The sequence below is a fragment of the Psittacula echo genome (assembly GCF_963264785.1).
Source record: "Psittacula echo genome assembly, chromosome: 1".
Classification (NCBI taxonomy): Eukaryota; Metazoa; Chordata; class Aves; order Psittaciformes; family Psittacidae; genus Psittacula; species Psittacula echo.
Window position 1 is genome coordinate 18032145 of NC_137735.1, and position 20992 is coordinate 18053136.

At 34.7% G+C, this 20992-nt stretch overlaps 1 protein-coding gene across 2 annotated transcripts in view; it reads left to right on the plus strand.

The window, feature by feature from the left end:
- Positions 1-20992, plus strand: part of SLIT2 (slit guidance ligand 2) — a gene marked incomplete at both ends in the record, with an annotated part of 277057 nt that overhangs the window by 230143 nt on the left and 25922 nt on the right. For both annotated transcript variants that reach the window (XM_080616785.1, XM_080616786.1), the window contains 8 exons: positions 1561-1629; positions 4329-4400; positions 4684-4755; positions 6490-6561; positions 9004-9167; positions 14092-14216; positions 14350-14447; positions 15867-16006. In XM_080616785.1, coding sequence (XP_080472911.1) covers positions 1561-1629; positions 4329-4400; positions 4684-4755; positions 6490-6561; positions 9004-9167; positions 14092-14216; positions 14350-14447; positions 15867-16006 — 812 coding nt within the window. The remainder of the gene's footprint in view (positions 1-1560; positions 1630-4328; positions 4401-4683; positions 4756-6489; positions 6562-9003; positions 9168-14091; positions 14217-14349; positions 14448-15866; positions 16007-20992) is intronic.

Below are 20992 nucleotides of genomic sequence, written 5' to 3' on the forward strand. Positions count from 1 at the left end.
GAAGGAATTTTTATCAGACAAGTGGATGCTTGTAGTACTTTAGTTCTAATGACGCTAAAGCAATATATCCTAATTTATCTGTCAATGGAAGAATTTTCTCAGAATACTAACTCGTTTTCAAAAAAAAATGTTGTTGGTTTCTTTTTTAACAATGAAGTGTACGAGCCCATGCTCTCTTCACCACCACTTATGTAATGCCATTAACATAGTGTAAGCATAAAACTTGTTGAGACATGTTTGGATTTAGCAAACAGCCCTACAGAATCCAAGATCCAAGGGGAAAGAAAAAAAAAAAAAGAAAAAGCTTTTTTATTAGATGTAGATACAAGGATACAAGTTTAACTGGTTTAACTGTTTCAGCCCACTGGTTTAGTGAAGACAAAAGTTTCTAAAAATGCTGCAGCATACTTAGAGACATTAAAATCATAACTAATGTAAGAATGTCTCTGACAAAGGCTGTTCTTAACTCAAGTGTGCTCCAAGTATTTGGATGGCTAAAATATCTTCTTTGTATAGGAATAATAACTGTGTAGTTTTTATTTGGTTTCCAGGAGACACAAGTAATACCACCACAATACTGCCATCAAATCATTTGCCCCAGTTTAGAAACTAGGGACCTTTAATCCTCCTACCACTTTCTGCTTCAGACACAGTCTGTTTCAGAGAATCAGGTGAATTCAGTACTTTCTTATCTTCTCTAATCTACTTGCCCTGGTTACAGGAACAGCCCTTCCACTTGCACTTTACAATAACTAGCTGCACACTGAAAGCTTTTCAGGCAAGGCTTGATGTCTTCCTTTCCCTGTAACTCAGGTGTCAATACAGTTTGGTGACTGTACCTGTTAACTCTAAGGATGAACAAGCCTGTTATTGAGTATTACGATCATGAAAGAACAGCAAGCGGTGTAATACAGGAGCGGTAAACTTAAGAGGAAAAAAGAACGTATCTAACATTTCTAATGAAGGGTAACTGATTACTGTCTTTAGTCCCTAACATACACCATAGGAATAGGCTTGTAGTATGTCATGCCTGATATACCATGAAACAGACAGGGAGAAATTAGGGAAGGTGAACTGAACTGCAGGCATGACAAATTAATTTGGTGTTAGAGCTGGGACCAGCACTTGCTGTTTCTACTGTAAAGGACTACCTCTACAATGTCAGGGTCTGTTCCTATTTACAGTAGCTCAAAATCCACACTTAAAGTTACTTGCAGAAGTCAGATTTACTTTTCACCTGTAGGTGGGTTGTGAAACACCTATGATAAAGGCCTCATTTTGCAGTCTTTATGAAATAATAGAAAGTACTGTGTAAGAGTTGGCTGGTATTACTGCTACTTCATAATATGAATAATATCTGATACAATAGCATTTGGATTTAAGGCTACAGGTCCTCACTTATGTCTAAAACCCAACATTTTTAAGAAAGGTTTATTATAAAACAGAAATAATATGCATTAATTTGTTATTAACTTTGTGGTTGGATTATAAGATTAGTGCATGAAGATGCTTCTGCTTTAATGAAAAACCTATGGTTTATGTTTTATTTTTCTATTTTAGTTATTTGGATGGAAATCAGTTTACTCTTGTTCCAAAAGAGCTTTCCTACTACAAGCACTTAACACTCATGTAAGTAGTTTTAGAGTAACGGTCTCTACTGGAATGAAAAATGAAACAAAATATCCTACTTCATTATACCTGGTTTTAGTTCTAATGAAAAAAAAAAAAGTATTCCAGCAAATATTGTATCTAACCACAATTTGTAACAGAGAATATTTTATTCTACTTACCACTTCTTATTTACAATGCACTTTGTCATAGAACCATAGAATAGTTAGGGTTGGAAAGGACCTTGAGATCATCTAGTTCCAATCCCCCTGCCATGGGCAAGGACACCTCACCCTAGACAATGCTGCCCAAGGCTCTGTCCAATGTGGCCTTGAACTCTGCCAGCGATGGAGCATTCACCACTTCTTTGGGCAAGCTGTTCCAATGCCTCACCACCCTCACAGTAAAGAACTTCCTTCTATCTAACCTGAACTTCCCCTGTTTGTTTGAACCCATTACCCCTTGTCCTATCGCTGCAGTCCCTGATGAAAAGTCCCTCTCCAGCTTTATAAATAGGAGTATTTCATTACAGTGATTACATCACAAAGTAAATAACCAGAAATTACAGTTAACCTGAAAAGATAGGTAAGATCTTTTACTTAACTTAGTGAGTTAGGGTAATTAGGGTAAGGTGTTAGGGTAATACAACATTTTGTACCCAGCTCCATAAAGGCACTAGAATAATATCTTTTACAAAAGAAATATTCTGTGATATGCTTTGCTCAGTGGTGTGCTTCACATAGGAATAGCACAGACAGCTCTTCTAACACTTAAACGTAACCCCTTCTGTTTCTCCCACACTATGTGGTTTAATGACTGAAGAAGAGAGCTTGTCTAGAATGTCTTATTCCCAACTCTGTTACTGACTCACTCTGTGATTTGATGCAAATCACTAGCTACTCTAAAATTTATTACCTCTTTATGTACCTTGTAAGAGTACAGCAAGAGAAACAGGAAGAATGTAGATGTAAGTGGCTGTGATTCTGTGGCTTTTGTTAGGACTATAAAAATTTATACCAGCTGAGGTTGAACTGTGTAACATTCTAAAAGCAGTTTGTGGTTTCATTATAATCAGAATAAAAAGTGGACGGGAGTAACAGAATCCCTTAAATTTCTTTTTGACTGGGTTTAGAGCTTTGCTGCAAAAATTGAAAATGGTTTGGCATTTAAAACCAAGTTCTTGATTTCCTTTATTTACCTCATGCTAGACAAAAGTGGTCATGGTCACAAATTTAGAAAAAACAAGTTTCCAAAACTTTTGTATTTTGCCAATAACATTGGGAAAAAAACTGCAATATTCTCGAATGTATACAGTGTAGAATCTATAGGAAATCTTGGTGGATTTTTTGGGAAGTTATAACTTGCAGCACATAGAAAATATGAACTTTGGAACCTCAGTAAAAGAAACAAGTGTATCGAGTGGACTGTAGGCAGTAACAGTATCAGTGGAAACTAGATATATGTCTAAAGATGAAGCATAGTGACAAGGCTTCCATCACAGAGATTAGGTACTCATTGTGTATTTGTGACAGCCAGAAATCAGATAACTTTATCTCCTAATCAGAAAATATACACAAACTAGTTAGCAGACAAATGCAATACAATATATCATAGGTAAACAGTAAAGTAAAAAAAAAAAAAAAACAGTAAAAAACCCCAAATAAGACCCAGTATTAACAGCCTCAATTTATCAGACCTGTGGGGCACATTATTGTAGTCTCTTCTGAATGTATCCTCAAACTGCTGTTAACAAAGCTGAGAATGTTCCTCAGCTGGTTTTCCAACCACAATACTATGCATATGCATAGTTCTTCTGTGGCCAAACAAGAAATTACATTAAAATCTCCAGAGTTTCAGATTAACAAAGCAGTTTGTTTATTTCTAACTTTCTCTTTTGAATAGATTGCTCTGTTATACTTGCCAATATGTTTCTTATTATAAGTCAGTTGTCTTACACGCTTTCATGAAATTTTAAGAGGAGAAGTATGTATTTTGCATAGCTATTTAACAGTACTCTTAAGTTAAAATATCAAGGTCTCCTCAGAAACCAATGCTGCATTGCATCATAGAATACAGTAAACAATAACGAACTGGTAGACAAAAAGAAAATTAAAGCATAATGTGAGAATAAAGAACAAGCAGTATCCACATTTAATACAGCTTGCTCAAAGTTTCTTTGAAGCTACCAACATACCACTCCAGCTTCCATCATACTTACGCTTAAGATTTTATTCATTAGAACATTGAAAAACAAGAAAGATGTTCAGGCTTTCTCTATAAATCTTAGATAGTAGTCTTTATAATAATAGCCCTGGGCTTTGATGTCTTCAGCATATCAGTGTTGAGTACACCATTACGTGATATTTACTTAGGTGTCATTAGGGACACAACTAGAATGATTTCTACTTTAAGTCATCACTTTCATTTCTATGCTTGGGTTGATATAGGATTGCATTATTAACTCAGTAGCATGATGGACATTGCTGTTGTACAAGAATGCATTGTGCTGCTTTTTCATCTGTGTTGAAATGAAAATGCTTTTAATTGATCAAGCTAAACACTCACTGGGCATGTAAAATAAAAATATGTGCTGCTTTAAATATTGATAGTAATGATACTGCTTCTACTAATAAAAATAATGTGTCTATCAGTTTAACTTACAGTTTTTCAGGACTGAGGCAGTCATTTTAAGGTCTGAATTTCTGCATTTATTTTTATAGAGATTTAAGTAACAACAGAATCAGCACTCTTTCTAATCAGAGCTTCAGCAACATGACTCAGCTGCTCACCTTGTAAGTTTAAACATGTAACAGTGACTCTTTGAAAGCATTACAGTGTATTGTTTTTTTCGTTATTTTTTGGTTTTGATGGTTTGTTTTTTGGCTTGCCATTTTTTTCTTTTTTTTGTCTTGGAAAGAAAGGGCATTTAGTTGGTATTAAAGCTTGCTTGTTTTGGAGGCTGTAAAATAACTTGTTTCCTAACTAGCTATGTGTGCAAAAGCAGGTTTTCATCATGCTTTGCATTGTTTACTGAATGTTTGATATACTTGCTGACGGTATTTTATATATTTCCAGAATTCTCAGTTACAACCGCCTGAGGTGTATCCCTGCACAGACTTTTGATGGATTGAAATCACTTAGGTTGTTGTAAGTACTATTTTTTCACCATTGCTATTTTTCCAGACTTACACTTTGTACTTTTCTGCTCCTTAATCCTGGCTGTATTTCTTTTTTGAGTTCTGTTCTCCCTTGTTATAAGAATTAAAGTTTAACAGAAATACCATATGCATAAATTCACTATATATGAGGGGGTTTTGAAGTTGAATTTTGAATATTTTTATTCCAACAGCAAATTTATTTGTTTCTTGTTCCATTTAATATGGGAGTATTTCCAAAACCATTACATCATGGTGAATTGTCAAAAATCAATAGTATTAAGTTTTGGGTCCAAGAAAACTTTCTATTTTACCTCTAAGAAAAACAGGGTTGTAAGGGCACAGAAAGGGACAAAAGAAAATACAGAACAATCAGTCTAATTTACAGCTTCAGTTTGTCATTAAGAAAAAAAAACCTGCAAAAATTCTTTCTCAAAAGCCCCCAGCAGAACATGTAACTTTTGCCACTATTTGAGTAGTTTATAACCATTTAATAGCCTAGGTGGATTAAATGTCTCAAGCATGACATTATTTAAGTGTGCTCACATAATTTCAGTAATTTTCTATAAATATGAATAATTTCAAGAACCAGAATTCTACATGTGTTAGGTATACATAGAATCATAGAATAGTTAGGGTTGGAAAGGACCTTAAGATCATCTAGTTCCAAGCCACCTGCCATGGGCAGGGACACCTCACACTAAACCATGTCACCCAAGGCTCTGTCCAACCTGGCCTTGCACACCGCCAAGGATGGAGCATTCACAGCTTCCTTGAGCAACCCATTCCAGTGCCTCACCACCCTTACAGTAAAGAACTTCCTCCTTATATCCAATCTAAACTTCCCCTATTTCAGTTTGAACCTGTTGCCCCTTGTCCAGTCACTACAGTTCCTAAAGAAGAGTCCCTCCCCAGCATCCTTGTAGGCCCCCTTCAGATACTGGAAGGCTGCTATGAGGTCTCCACGCAGCCTTCTCTTCTCCAGGCTGAACAGCCCCAACTTTCTCAGCCTGTCTTCATACGGGAGGTGCTCCAGTCCCCTCATCATCCTCGTGGCCCTCCTCTGGACTTGTTCCAACAGTTCCATGTCCTTTTTATGTTGAGGACACCAGAACTGCACACAATACACCAAGTGAGGTCTCACGAGTGAATGAATTTATAGAAAAGGAAAGATACTCTTTGCAGGTTTGCTGCAGGAGGGAGAACACTATTCCCAGTATTGATGCTTAATAATGTCTTTAGTTCTTTAACTTTACCATCAAATTAGGGCAATAACCTTAATATTTTCATTAATGAACAGTCAATGCCTATATTTTCCATGAATGCATCAAAGATTTAAAAAAAGTATGAACATAATTAATGGGATTTCAGGAATTGCTGAAATTGTCAGAAATTGCTGAAAAAGTCAGAAATATAACTTGTCTGCTATCCCTGAATCCAATCTGTACTTTGCAGAAGTGTACCTACTTTTACTCACCTTTATTCTTTCCATTTTAAAATAATCATATTATTAACATTTCTTATTAAAATTCAGGATGAACAAATTAAATGATGTGTAGGTTGTCAGAGCTTAAAAAAAACCAGCCATGCAAAACAAAGAGATGGAAACACTAAGGAATTGGATGGAAATAAAGCAAAAAGTAGAAAAATGTTCATAGGTGAAAATTTCAAATTTAAGTGGTTGATTTTTATGCATATATATTATTCTGTTTATTTTCTTTTTAAGGTCTTTACATGGCAATGATATTTCTGTTGTTCCTGAAGGAGCTTTTAATGATCTTTCAGCATTATCACACCTGTGAGTATTCGTATTTTTTGTTATTTAGCAAATTTCATGTACTTGAAAAAAGACAGAATGCAAAGGACTGCCCTGGGGCAAGCTAATAACAGCCTGGGGACTGGCCAGAGAGGTAGCAGCTCAGCAGGGAGAACCTGGTCTTCCTGGTGGGCAGCAAACTGAACATGTCTGCTGTGTGCCCTTATGGCAGTGAAAGCTAAAGACCCTCCGGGCTGATTTAGAAAGAAAGCCAGGTGGTGGAGCGTAGTGGTCACTCCCTTCTGCTTGCCTCTCTTACGGCCACGTCTGGAATATGTGTTCAGTTTTTCAAGTACAGAGCAAATGTGTATGAATCAGCAAATCCAGGTCAGGGGCAAGCAAGGCTGGAAGGTGGCAGGATGAGATGAGCTGTGGCGAGATGCCAAGGAGGGACCTAATATTCTTTAAGGCACTAGGTGGATTGCAGCAATGATGGAGACAGATTTTTCTCAGACATACACAGTGAAGAATAGGAGTCAACAGTCACAAGTAGCAACAAGGGAAGTTTGACTGAACATAAAGAAAAATTCTTCACTGACTGTGAGGGTGGTTCATCTTTGGAACAGGTTGCCCAAAGGAGAGGAAGAATCTCCGTCCCTGGAGATTTTCAAAGCTCAGCTGGACACATAGCCCTGAGCAACTTTGAAGTGTGCCCTGCTTTGCACAGGAGGTGAGATTAGATGACCTCCAGAGTGCCCTAAATTATTCTATGGTTCTTTGTTGGTGTCTGTTAAATTGATGTTAAATACATGGACATCTGCTTTCAGAACACAATTTTAGGCAATACTTGTCCTGATTTTAATTTTCAATGGGAAACTTAGATTAGAAAAAGTTACCTATCTGTAAACCTCATTGTGTTTATGAATACTTATTAAATCCTTGTTTGCAATTGAATAGTTGACTAGTGCCTTTATATATATATATATTTATATAGCTGAGGTTTATGTTTCTGAACAGCTGCAGCTGTTAAAAACTCGATTATCTGTTTCTAGTTCAGTATTGGACATTTACATTTAATTTACCATTTCTCAGAAACTTAATGATACTGATTAAACTTTAAGTCATTGATAATTTATTCAAATGTCCCTGTTAAACTAGCTTATCTGCATGAAATATCAGTAAAACTTGCATAAATTTTATTATTGTTGCTGGGTTTTTTTTTTTTTTCTCAAAGTCTACCAGTTATCCTTGCTAACATTTTGATTTTAGCAGAGCAATTGTGTTATCTGTTCAGGCTGACATTCACTCTTGTATATATGGAGTGGACAAATTCCTGGTGTTTCTCCTTGCATGGGAAGTTCCTTATTGCTAGCTCTGATTTTTGTCACTGCTCTGACTTAAGCCTGACTGAACAAGTATGTATGGTCTTTTTGTGTTCAGGTGGAAGTAGGTAGCACTAATTGAGAGAGGTTGCAAAAGAGAGTGTTTCAGCAGTGGTAGTTTCTACTGCCTTTACCTGCTGAGGATTTTTTTCTATCACTGGAAGACCCATTGATCCAGAGTCATGGAAAAATCTAAATAAAGGTACTGAAGCATCTAGAGAAGGAGAATGTTCCAATACTGCCATTTGGCAGTTTGTGCAAATGTCAAGATTATCTGTTGAAAGTTACATGATTATTGTATTTCTTGAAAGCAATATGAATACAACTTTATAGAACAGAACAATGCTCCTATCCTCCAAATTTACACATCATAGTCAGTTTTAGGAGTATAGTTTCTAGCAGAGAAAATAGACATTTAAAAAGCCTTTATACAATTCCCAAAATCTCTAGCAATTTTTTTTTAATTTAAAAAAAATGTATTTATTTAAATAAATTGATTTGCATTCATAATGAGGTAATTCTTATGTAACTACCACAAAGCTAGGATAATGTAGTTTTATTTACTTACACAGCAGAGACGTCTTACAAAATTCTGCACATATCTGTGATTTCAGTGGGAGAGCTCCAAAGAGGAAATAATTAAATCAAATTTGGAAGCCTAGAAACAGATGGTTTGCACCAGCCTGGGAGCCATAAACTGAAAAGGGAAAATATCAGGGTGGAACTCTGTGGGGTTGCCTTGGCTGCTTTGGAATAAATACTTTATTCTTGCTAACTTAATTTCCCAGTATCAGTTTCATTCTGGTTATGCAGATCTTGGCCATTAAATACCAACAGTGAAACAGAGCTAGTTAGTATTAGCTGTCCAAAGTTCACACATAATGCAGCTAAGAATAGCTAGGTTTCTGGACCAAGTTTACTGCTAAAACTGTCACTTGATTTAGAACCCAAATCCAGAAACTTAATGCCCTTATGGTCCATTTCATGAATGGAGGGCATATTTGTAGTTTGAAAGGGTTTTTTGCAACCTGTTTTCTGGCTTCTCTTTTCAAAAGCAACCATTTAAAACTTTATTACCTTTTTATTTGTCTGTTTTCCACAGGGCTATTGGAGCAAATCCTCTTTATTGTGACTGTAACATGCAGTGGCTATCTGAGTGGGTAAAATCAGAATACAAAGAGCCTGGTATTGCACGTTGTGCTGGTCCTGGAGAAATGGCAGATAAACTTCTTCTCACAACTCCTTCTAAAAAATTCACTTGCCAAGGTACTGTTGTACTGTTTCTCTTTGAAGTGTATATTTTGAATTTTTACAAATAGTTGAGCTGTGAAATAAAGAGTCCTGTGTGCTGTAAATGCACTTATTATAGCATTTTCACTCACCATTGTCATATTTTTCCTCATATTTAGGGATGTACCATTGGTTCCATTCAGGAACTCTACTTATTTTAAAGACTTCAATGCCTATTTCTTTTTAAATAAGTGGAGTTAAAGAGTCTTTGGATTAGCAGTACAGTATTTCTCAGTACACGGATGTACACAGGTACTTGGTACTGTCTCAGTCATGAACTACAGTTTAAACATCTATACTTCCCTTAGCCAAAGAATATCCTTTTCCTTCAGTCTGTTTACAGTAAAAACTGTAAATACACCCATAATCCTTTCAGTCTGGAATTAATTGTACCAATACGTCCATAGTGCTTCCTCTGGTGTTTCAGAAAAAAGCGTAAAAAACACCCCAAAAAACCCTGTAGATAAAAGTATGTGATACCACTATAGAGGTCGCAGTCTAAAATGTTTGAGAGGTTCCTCAGGGTTTGGACAAAGAGTATTTATCTCCATGTCTGTACCAATGATGCTGGCATTTATATCACAAGTTATAGTATTGTCTGTGAATTCCTAGGTTCCCTTTCTGAACCTTACTTAGAAAAGTACCTCTTTTACTCACATGGAGAGAGAATTTGTTTTGTTTTATTGTTCAATCTTCTATTCCATCCATATCTCCCTTCTTGAATATTTTGAAAACACAGAAAAGTTCTGCTGTAGCTTCATTTTTCATGGTCCTGATTTAGAAACATAGACATTCATAATTGGAATAAAAAAAAACAAACAAACAAACAAACAAAAACCAAACAAGCAAATACTAAATAAACAGAATTTATGTGTGCTTATAGTTGCAAGTCATTACTAAGCTCATAGTGATTTCTGAGGCTTCAGATGAATATGATCTTAAGTCTTGTAGAAGTAATTTATTCTCACAGTCTAGGTACTCTTCAAGCCATTTTAACTTACACGTCTGTTAATGTATCTTCAAAGGTGAGCTTAATCCCTTAGTAATTCCTTCCTTAAAAAAACCATTGGGACTTTGTTGGAGTTTGTCTCATCTGAAGTTGTTCTTTACTGCATGTTCATCCTATTTAGTCTTCTCTCCTTTGGCTTTCTGACAAAAAGCATTTTTCTAAACAAAAACCACTGGAACCCATTTTGTTGCTTGTGATGCCAATGAATTGTGTCTCCCTCCAAGTCCTTCTTGCAGTTTTGCAAAAGTACATCTCCGAGGTCATGCCAGTGTTCACTGCATATGGCACTCATCTGTTGCAAAGTCTCTTAGTCTGATTTTAGATAGGACATTTGCTGGACAATCTGTTCTTTTTTCGCAACAAGCATCCAATGAAGGTTACTGCAGATATACTGTAATTGCACACTGTTGTAGGGATATAAGTGGAAGAATGTTTACATGAACACGTGGGACCTGCTTGGTTATTTTCCAGCTCTGTCAGTTTTAAACACTGTATGACCCCTATCTACGGTCATTGTTATGTTTCTGCTAGACAATCCAGAAAGTATATCTTACTCCCTCTTGCCCATCAGAAAATATCATTTATATTATTTTGCAGGGTAAGAACTGTATTTGTTTCACTTCCAGGCAAGGATATCTGGTATAATGGATACCTTTGAGAGAAAATCATTTTCCTGCCACTGTCCTGTGAAAATGCTCATAATTACAGATTACAAATCAGTAGCTTTTCAATGACATGATGGTCCTGTAAGACATTATGTGTTTATTTCTCAAAGAGAAGTAATTTTATCTTTTGCTTAAAAATGAACTGTTGAATAGAAATTAGGAAGATGTTCTATTCCTATTAGAACCAAAATTTTAGGCTAGGTGGGAGACAACTCTTCAGAATATCTGCTGATGGTCAACTATTGTGTATAAATTTACAGGAAGAGAGTAGTGAGTCATTCCCTCTTATCAGTATCTCTTGATTAAGTTAAAACTGAAATGGGTGCTTGAATTTTATTTACATATTTAATAGTTCCCAGTGAAAATAAGCATTTTAAAATTGTCTCATCTCAGTCCTACAGCTCCATAAAATCATTGTACTTTACTAATTTTATGAGTTCTTTTACTTCAGGAATCATCCATTAGTATTTTCTTCTTTCAGTGTTTTTTCTACATTTATGGGTGGGTTTTTTCCTTTCTTATGTGGCCTCTAACAGATTCTCAATCTTTTACCTCTTTATCATCCATGCCCTGCCTCTAGAGATTCCAGGGCCTTGTGGTTTTCTGATACCAGGTAAGGTTATAAGTAGACCTGGAATGGGTGATCTGATTAAAAGCAGACCTTCTGACCTTCCTTTTGTGTATCTCAAGCAATCCTCTTTCCTAAGACATGCATGTTTACTGTGTGTTTTCCCCTTTGATGAATTTACAGCTGAGTCTTCATGATATATCATTTACATATTGTGTGAACAGTTTTCGTATTTTAAAAGCCTGGGTTTGAGTTCTGAAAATTGTCTGACTGAAATGATTGTTTCCACTGTATTGTACTAAAACTGGTGATTTCATTAGCAGCTTTAGTGTAAGTGAATCAGTGTAGATACTGATTTTGAGGCCAAATACAAGAGAGAATAGGAATATTAAAATGTCAGAGCTGAAAGTTTTTCTTGCAAGTTTTCTGTAGAAGGAAAACATTTGTGTCATGTTTTTCTACAAAAATTTTAGCTACTATAATAAATAAATATAATAAATCAAAATATTTTTTTTATTGGATAATACATAAATAATAGTTTGAAATAAACACAGCACGAATTCAGATACAATGACATATATGATTTTGTTGAGACTTAGGTACCCATTTTCTGGCTCTGTTTTGGGAGTGAATTTAAGATTGCTAATCCTTTTCAGAAAATAGCATTAGTTACTGAATGTTTTTTAATTCATGTCAAATATTTAGCTTTTTATTGCATAAGTAGAAAAGAGGATATGATGCTCAGAATAGTTGAGGCAAGGAAGTATAGACTTCATGCTACAGCATAGTGTTTCCATTTTTTTGGTTTTAAAATATATGTCTCTTGCACTTTATTTTTTTCACAAAACCTTTTAATGGTATTCTAGAAATAATCAACAGTACTCTAGAGTACACAGGAAGGACTTTCTAGATTTTAATTTTATGGTGTATGTTTCAACTCTTCTACCTCTGCTGTTTGCTGATCTAACAGAAATTGTAATCAGATACAGATTTCTCTTGCAAAATAGGGTAATGGAGACAAGAATAGTCAATGATCCCTACAGATTGTGGCTTTGGCAATAAGCATCTTATCACAGATTACCATGGTCAGCCCTCTGGATTTGCTGCAAGCTGTGATGCAGAAGGGTACCAGCAACTGAAGACTCAAAAATAAATAAATAAATAAACAAATAAATAAAATGTCAAGCTCTCCTTGTTTAACAACCCTTGCAGAATTCATATAATCATGGCTTCCTTCCATGCCCATTCCTTTACAATGATTTATCTGAGATTATTTTTGCAAATTAAAATAAGAAAAGAAAGCAAATATATCCACATTTAAAACCCTCCAAAGCCCTATATCTCAGTAAAAGTGCCTGTTAGCTCAGAAAACTTTGAAGTCTGTCTCATTTTGAGTAAAGCCTGTCATGGAGCAATCATGCAATTCTACCTGTAGGTCTCAGGAGTTTTGACTCTGTGTCTAGTTAGAAGAAATCACTGATTATTCCTTGAAATGTACAAATCACTTGTGGATAGCTGAAGTTTTTTTCATAGGTGAAATCTGAAATCAAGCTGGAGGCAGTAATGTCATCAGGAAATAGAGCTGGAGATAACAGAGAATGTATGATCATTCTCTTAATAGGCTTTTGGCCAAGTCATCTACTTTCTCTTAGAGTTATCAAACTTTTTCAATCACAAAGTGTATGAAAAAGAAACATTATTTATACACGGGTGATTTCTAATTTTTAACAAATAATGAGTGATTTCTTTGGTTGTTTGACAAAAAAAATATAAAATTTGATGGTGCCTAACTTGAAAATTCACCATGAAAAGGCTGTATTAAAACTACAAGACAACAGAAAGATAATTAAACATCTAAAAAATATTTATATATGAGGATAAGATTTACGTAGGCCAAAGCTCTAAATCTGGTTTTTAAATTTAAGATTTTGTCAATGTTATTCTGAACTCTGTCACTATAATCACTAATGTAAAAACTAGACTGCAAGCATGGATTGCAGCCTTCATTTGCACATAGGTTCATGGTACAGTCTGCATTTTTTGTGGGCTCAGCTAATGCACTAATGGACAGGACTGTGGCTGACTCCATAAGGGGGCAAGGCACAATATAGGGCTATTTATGGTGACATAGCTCAAACAATGTAATTTACAGTTCACAGATCTTCAACCAATTTACAAGTAATTTTACCAGTTCATTTTGTGATCTCTGACCCTGCAAATAAAAGGTAAATTAAAAGAAAAATATATTTAAAATAGTGTTTTCAGTAACACCATTAGGGAACGACTGCAAACTGTGATAGTTCCTTTTCTCATAAGCAATTTTTAATTTTTACCCCCTAAAGAGGTTAAAGCTGAAATTCTGTTCATCATTTCATTAATATAAAGGAAAGGTAATCATCATGGAAGAGAACTGTACGGATTTCAGAGGATGGGAACCTTGGGATAAGCTTTATTTTTTTCTTAAAGTGATAATTAAACTAAAAATCCCATTCAAATTTAGTTGGCCATCTCAAAAGTATTAAGGACAGTCCAGCATTTTATCCGTATGGAAACACACAAAGTCATAAATTTCATTTTAAATTTAAAGCAAAATGGCAAGTATATCCTATCAAATATAAATCGTTGTTTGTTTCTGACTATTAAATTTGTATTTTTAAGGGCCTGTGGATGTTAATATTCTTGCTAAGTGTAACCCCTGTTTATCAAATCCATGTAAAAATGATGGAACCTGCAACAGTGATCCAGTTGACTTCTATAGATGTACTTGCCCATATGGTTTCAAGGTAGGTACTGAATGAAGAGGAAAAAGCTTACTGAAATGTAAGCTTCTCCTTAACAATCTTTGAGTTTTATTTGGCTCCTTTCCAATAGTGTCTGTATGTTCTTCTTAAATTATAACTGTTGTTCCCTGCATAGGGTCAAGACTGTGATATTCCCATCCATGCTTGCATTAGTAACCCATGCCACCACGGCGGAACTTGTCATTTGAAAGAAGGAGAAAAAGATGGTTTCTGGTAGGTTGCTTTTAGTTGTAATAACAGGATGTAAAACTACGGAGTTTTATGTGCTGAAATAATTTTGATGTTAATATTCCGGTTCTCTGTGTTTGCTGGTGAGTGCACCACAAAGGCAGATTTTTAGTGCTTCTGAAGTTTTCAGAACACGTTGCTGTCCTTGGAAAGCTTCTAAAGCTCTGAAACTGTTAAAAACAATAACAAATGATTGTAATTAGTGGAGACATATCAGGTCAAGACAACACAGTATTGACTCCGTTATGCTCGCTAATAGCTAGCTAGATCCCTGCTGAAAAAAATCTCACAATTCATCTGTTGTTGTGTGTATTACTTCAACAGACAGCATGTAAATGATAAAATGTAAATCCCAGTGAAACATAAAATTAATGATTCATTTGAAACTCACTATGCCAGCAGATAAACATGCTGTGAGCATTTTTAATCTTGAGTTATTTAATCACACGGTACAATTACTCCAGATTTACTTCATGAATTATGAAACAAAGTTCTTTTGCATTCTTATATGAAATTATTAGTCATTTAATAATCTACACCTCAAGCTTGTTAGAAGTGACACTTCAAAAAGATGCAATTCATTATCCTGCAATTCATTATGTCATTATTCTTATTTTTAATCCAAATTCTGCCCAAAGATTAAATATGCTATTAAAACTTAAGTATATACATCTTAATACTATGCTTATAAAATTCAAATTGACATAGTCATGTCTCAGAATTTGACCTTTTCCATTTGTTTGTTTAAACACTATTTATTTTGAAAATCAAAGCAATCTTATAATGAAAGCTGCAGAAATTATAGGTAGTGCATTTTATATGAAAATATATGCGTAGTCATGTTTCAGAGATCTTTTACATTTGCTGTCTATTTTGATGTATTTTTTTGTATAGACATATTTAAAAACAAAATAATTACTGCCTTGAAGTTTCAAACAGGCTTTGTTTTTAAATATTCATTCATATATTGTGTATAGGACATTAAACCAAGTTTTAGATTGGTGCATATAACTGAATGATGTTGGAATACTACTATTACGTACTAATCCCTGATTCCATAATCTTTTCCATGTGTTTAAAAAAAGCAAAAGGATCACTTTCCATAAAAAATAAAATCTAACCTTATAATATAAAGGTTCCATGCTTTTCAAAAGGACTGTTCGGTGGTTTAAGAAGCTCCTTAAGCTAAGGATCAAGGCATAAATTTAGAAGCCTATTTTCTGTAATTTAAAATATGAAATTTATTTTGGTAGTGTTTACTATGTGGGGTTTTTTTACATTATATCAACTGTGTTCCTTTATGGGATAATGGTTATGAATTATTGTACCTATTAGTTACAAAACTTCTCGCCTGGTCTTCCCAGCTAAAATGTCAATGTGGTTAGTTTTGTTTTTGTATTGCAGGTGCACTTGTGCAGATGGATTCGAAGGTGAAAACTGTGAAGTAAATGTTGATGACTGTGAAGACAATGACTGTGAAAATAATTCTACTTGTGTGGATGGAATTAATAACTATACTTGCCTTTGTCCACCGGAATATACAGGTAGGAGTATATAAGAAAGTACAAGTGATTCAAGAATTCCTAGCAGAACAATAATATTTTTTCAGTTTGTAGGTGAATTAGTAGTTACTCTATAGTTGACTAAAAGCCAGGTTTACCTACATATTTTTCTCCTATATGGCTTATAGTCAAAAGTAGACTCAGTAATTCCTTTGTAACATTTGAAATCATAGAATTTTGATTCTATGTGTGTCCCTCCCTACTGTTTACCTAACCCAGACATCCCAATGAAGAACCTCTGTGGGTGTAGAAATGTGAAAAATATTCTACTTTTATCTTGTATACAGAAAAGAATGTGCTTGTGCCAGTAGGAAACTGAATTTGATACCCCTGGGTGTTGTCCTGTCCTCCATTAGAAACATTAATGCAGAGTGTGATGCTTTCTCTTCTGTCACAGAGAGAAGCCAAACACAAAAAAACCAACTCATTACTGAGTGTCTAATTATTTGTTTCTATCAGTTGACAGACAAGCCAAAGCATTTTCCTATTTTTAAGACAGAGGGTCTCTTGCTTGCCATCATCATCTCTGTGGGAATGGAGGATAGTTAGAGCATCAACACTGGAGAATAAGTAGGATCTATTGTTTACATTGATCTGTTTTATAGTTTTTCTAACTAGACAGGTCTATTTTCTGACTGCTAGTTGACCACTAGGAGAACACAGAGTTTAAATTATAAAACCATGACTTGAAATGCATGAAAAAGAAACTGTAAAATACATAATCACTTGGAAATTAACTCTACTCAGCCATCCTATATCTTTATTTTAATCAATCAATCAGATTTGAGATCTGGAAAACTGTGAGGAGAGGTAAACTTCTTAATTAATTTCATTTATTGAAAACACAGCTAACTCCTGTTTAATCCAAGGTTTTTCCATCATTAGTTCTACAACCTATTGGTTTGCTCAAATGTTTTAGGGCATTCAGACATAAAGTCAATATTTAAATCTTGGAAACCCGTAGAGAGTGAAGATGATAGAATACAAGTATAAGAAATGCAACTTCATAATCTAACATATGTATTCATTTAGTACATATGATAGGTAAATATTTGGTAGAAATTTCTCCATACAGAATGAGCTATACAATGTATAGCAATAGAGGTTAAAAGTAAAAGTAACCAGAATAAGGTATGTAATAATAATAAGTGGATGATCCACATCTGGAAGAACAGACATAATCTGCTTAGACAAAATACTCGTTTGCTTGATACCTTAATACCTAAGAGCAATTGGCAATTCAAGCTTTAGAAAATGACAGGTAACAGCATCAACAAGACGGGTGTTTGCTATTTTTGCTATTTTTCCAACAACAGCTATTTCGGGTATATGTGAGTCAAGCTTCACCTCTCCTGGGATCAATCACCATCTCTTTTAAAAATGGGATGAGTTATTCACTAGGTAGGCTGGAAGAATGCGAATCAAAATCACATCAGTCTGGTATTCCTGTTCAGTGGCTTCACGCTAAAAGGTTTCATATATCTGTTCAGTAGTGAACAATTGATTTTCAAGTGCATTCCTCCTCTGCAGCTTTGCAGGTATTTTTACCTGTGTTCATTTCTTCATTTTTGACATTGCTCTGAGTGCATGTAACTGCTAAAGTCAATGGCTTGCTATATTCACAGTATGCCATGGGAAAGACTGTTTTGTATTGGATATCTACGGAGTGGGTATACAAGCTTTTTTACATGTGCTAGCCTAAAACTTTGATTAAGTGTGCCTGTTGCATTTCTGTAATATTGTAATCGAAATATAGGTTTTATAATCACAATTGGAACAGCAATTGTGGCATTTCTCCATACATCCACATGGTTAGAGTGAAAAGGAGAATAAGCACTGCTAACTTTTTTGACATTTGTATTGCAGTTGTACTTTAGTCAAAACACAAGGATACATATTTTTTAACTTGATTAATAATAATGTTGCACAATTCTAAAAGGAAAATACTATGAGTTTACATGGCAAGTGGGTTAACTGTAGTTCTTTTGGAAAGAAAGATTTGCTTTTACAGATGCAATGCCTACTCATAGTTGCTACAGAAGTCAGTAGGTCATGTGAGTAGGCAAGAATCTTCTCACCAGCTATAAAATAAATCAATCTACTTGTAATCAGTAAGTTTAGCTGTGCTGCTGTTTAAAAAATATTGAGAATTTACATCATCTCATTAGATTTTTTTCAGCACCTTACCAAAACAAAGGTATTTTTTTAAACGTACAACACCAAGAGCCTCAATTCATTTTGCAGACAATTAGGGCAAAAATTGCAGCAAAAGTTCATTTTTTTCATTCTGCAGGATACAATACAAAGTCCTACAGTATACTGTCTGGCAAAGCATATGAGGATAGGACACAATACGTGATACCCTAAGTAATGTTTGAGATTTATTATGAGCAGAAAATATAAGTCATTGAGCTAGTCAAGGGGTCTTCACGTCCATCATCCTTGATCTTGCATAATAATTAAATAACTTTCAGTGTTAAGAATTTGACTGACAGTAGTCTGGACACATCAGCACCTAGAAATGGTAGTGTTCAGAATATAAGTAACCTTACAGTTTCCTCAAGTGTGTATGAGGTACCAAATTTTTTATAGGATTTTTTTTAATTTTAGTTTTCTCTCCTCTGGTTTATAGCCTGATTTGAAAGATAAACAACAGAATCCCTGTTCAGTATGGATACAGTGAATTTCACGAGGAACATTGTAAACATCTGGATTTTGGTGTTTGTTCTAACAGGTTAAAATCACATATGCATATTGCTAATGAGGTTTTTTTATGAAAGGTTTTTTTCACTAAATGAATTCATGTATTAGCTGGGCAAAAGTTGATTGACAATCAGGAAAATAAGCTATATATTAAACAGGTAAAAAGATGTTTTAAATTCAGAGATACTTATCTCTAGCTCAGAAAGTCAGTGAGCTGTGAGATGCTGCAGATTGGGACAGTGTACATACCATGAAAATACCACCGTAGGCTCATCCTATTCTCTTTTAATTCTGTTGGAAATACTTTGAATTGTCTGTGTTCAAGATGTCACAGCATATATGTACTGAATGTGGAAGTGCACTAGCCCAGAATATTTTTCTGGGTGAATGGTCATCTGCAAATATGTTTTACATTTCATAACACAGTATAAGGAAGAAGTCAGCTGAAACCTGCTGGTATCATTCTCCTTTAAAGCTTTATTTTTCAGGTGGAGAGCTTGTTAGAATCTCAGATTGGCTCTGAAAATACATACAAAACCTATGCAAAGTGTTATAAAGAATGCTGTAGTGTAAAAACAATTGCTTTTTTACTTTTCTAACAGTCCTTTGAAAATTGACACTTCTCAAGTATGCAGGGCTGGTTTAAAAGCAAGCAATTTAAAAAGCTTATTATGATGCTGCTTAATAATTGAGAATTAATCCATGTTTCTCTGCCTCATTTAAATTTTAGAATTATCTCCACAGTTACAGGTGAAAAGACAAAGAAATTATATTTGCACTATATATTGTGAGCTTTCTTAAGATCGCAGACTGCAACTGTGAAACAACTGTAAGCTAATGGAATCAGCAGATACTCAAGGTGTCTGATGAAACCTTGAGAAATAAAAATACCTCACTATGTCCTGCACTCTTTAACTTTGTTATTCTCTTAACATTGTCATCTCCTTTATTTTAATCTCAGTCTGGTAAACTTAAGGTCATTTTATGTACATTCTATAGAATCAGATGGTCATTTCTCTTGCCCATTTCCATCAGTCATTAGATCATATATCTAACTGATCGAGAAGTAATACCTTTCTTATGCCACCAGTGGCATGTACTTCTTACCTTTTCTGTTTGTTTTGCTCTGCTGTAGGTGAGACTCTGAAGCTTGCTTCATTTTGCTATATCAACCTCTCTGCTGCTATAGTTGTGCATTAGCTTAATGTGCTATGCTGTTGTATTACAATGTAAAAAGTCTCTTGTCTCTTCTGTCTTTGTCACTGCAAGCTGCTAATCTGAATGAAGTGGAAAAAGGTCAGTTGTCTTTTAAGCCTATTTTCACTTACTTTGGTTTCTCACTTTCCTTTCCTTAAAGGTGCATGGATTTCAGTTCTTACAAATGATCAAATAAATCGTATATAGATGTAATTTAGAAAGCTCACTGCAAATCCTCAAATTAGGCACTTGGCTCTTACTGTGAATATATGTCAAAAGAAGGTCATTGAAGATGCAGATTGCTGTGCAGGAGAACTGTAATACTACTTCATTGTCTTTTTTTTTTTCAGATGTACTAAAAGTGTGTGCAGTCACTGATAGGAGTATCAAAAAAGTTTCCCTGGAGATCTTTTGAAATCTTTATTCTCATCACCTTAAAGAGATAAATTGGTTCCATTTGAATGTATTCTCTGTTTTATAGCACTGTTTTGCTTTAATATCTTAGTTTATGGTACTAGAAAATATGCTGGAGTATAAAATGGCAATCTTCTTGCTCATCATTTCTGTGGCCTTTTCTGCTGTATAAAGCTGAAGAAACTGAAATGACCACATTAAGCTGAGGCTATGGTACAAGAAAAGTAGTAGTGAAGAGATTTATGACACTAATTTTGGGTGTTGCTGATCTAGGTTTCTGCGTAACACCTATCACTCTAAAAGAGATAAACCATCTTTCGTACAATCTGGTCATCTATAGAGTCTGAGAGCTAACACAGTCAGCTATGATATATTTATGAAATTACATATGTAGTTTTAAAAGCAAATTAATCATCTTGTAGTGTATTTGCTATTAATTTAAATTCATAAATATATTGTGCAGTCTATAAAGCAATATTTCACTAGTAATAAAAATATACTCATTATCCATGAAATAACAGATTGCGCAAGGCAGCAATTATACCATCTATGTTGATTAATTTAGACATCTGATGAATAATTCTTCCAACTTAAACTGGGAGCCTAAATTATTTCTGTAAATGATGGAGACAACAAGACATTTCCAGAAAATTA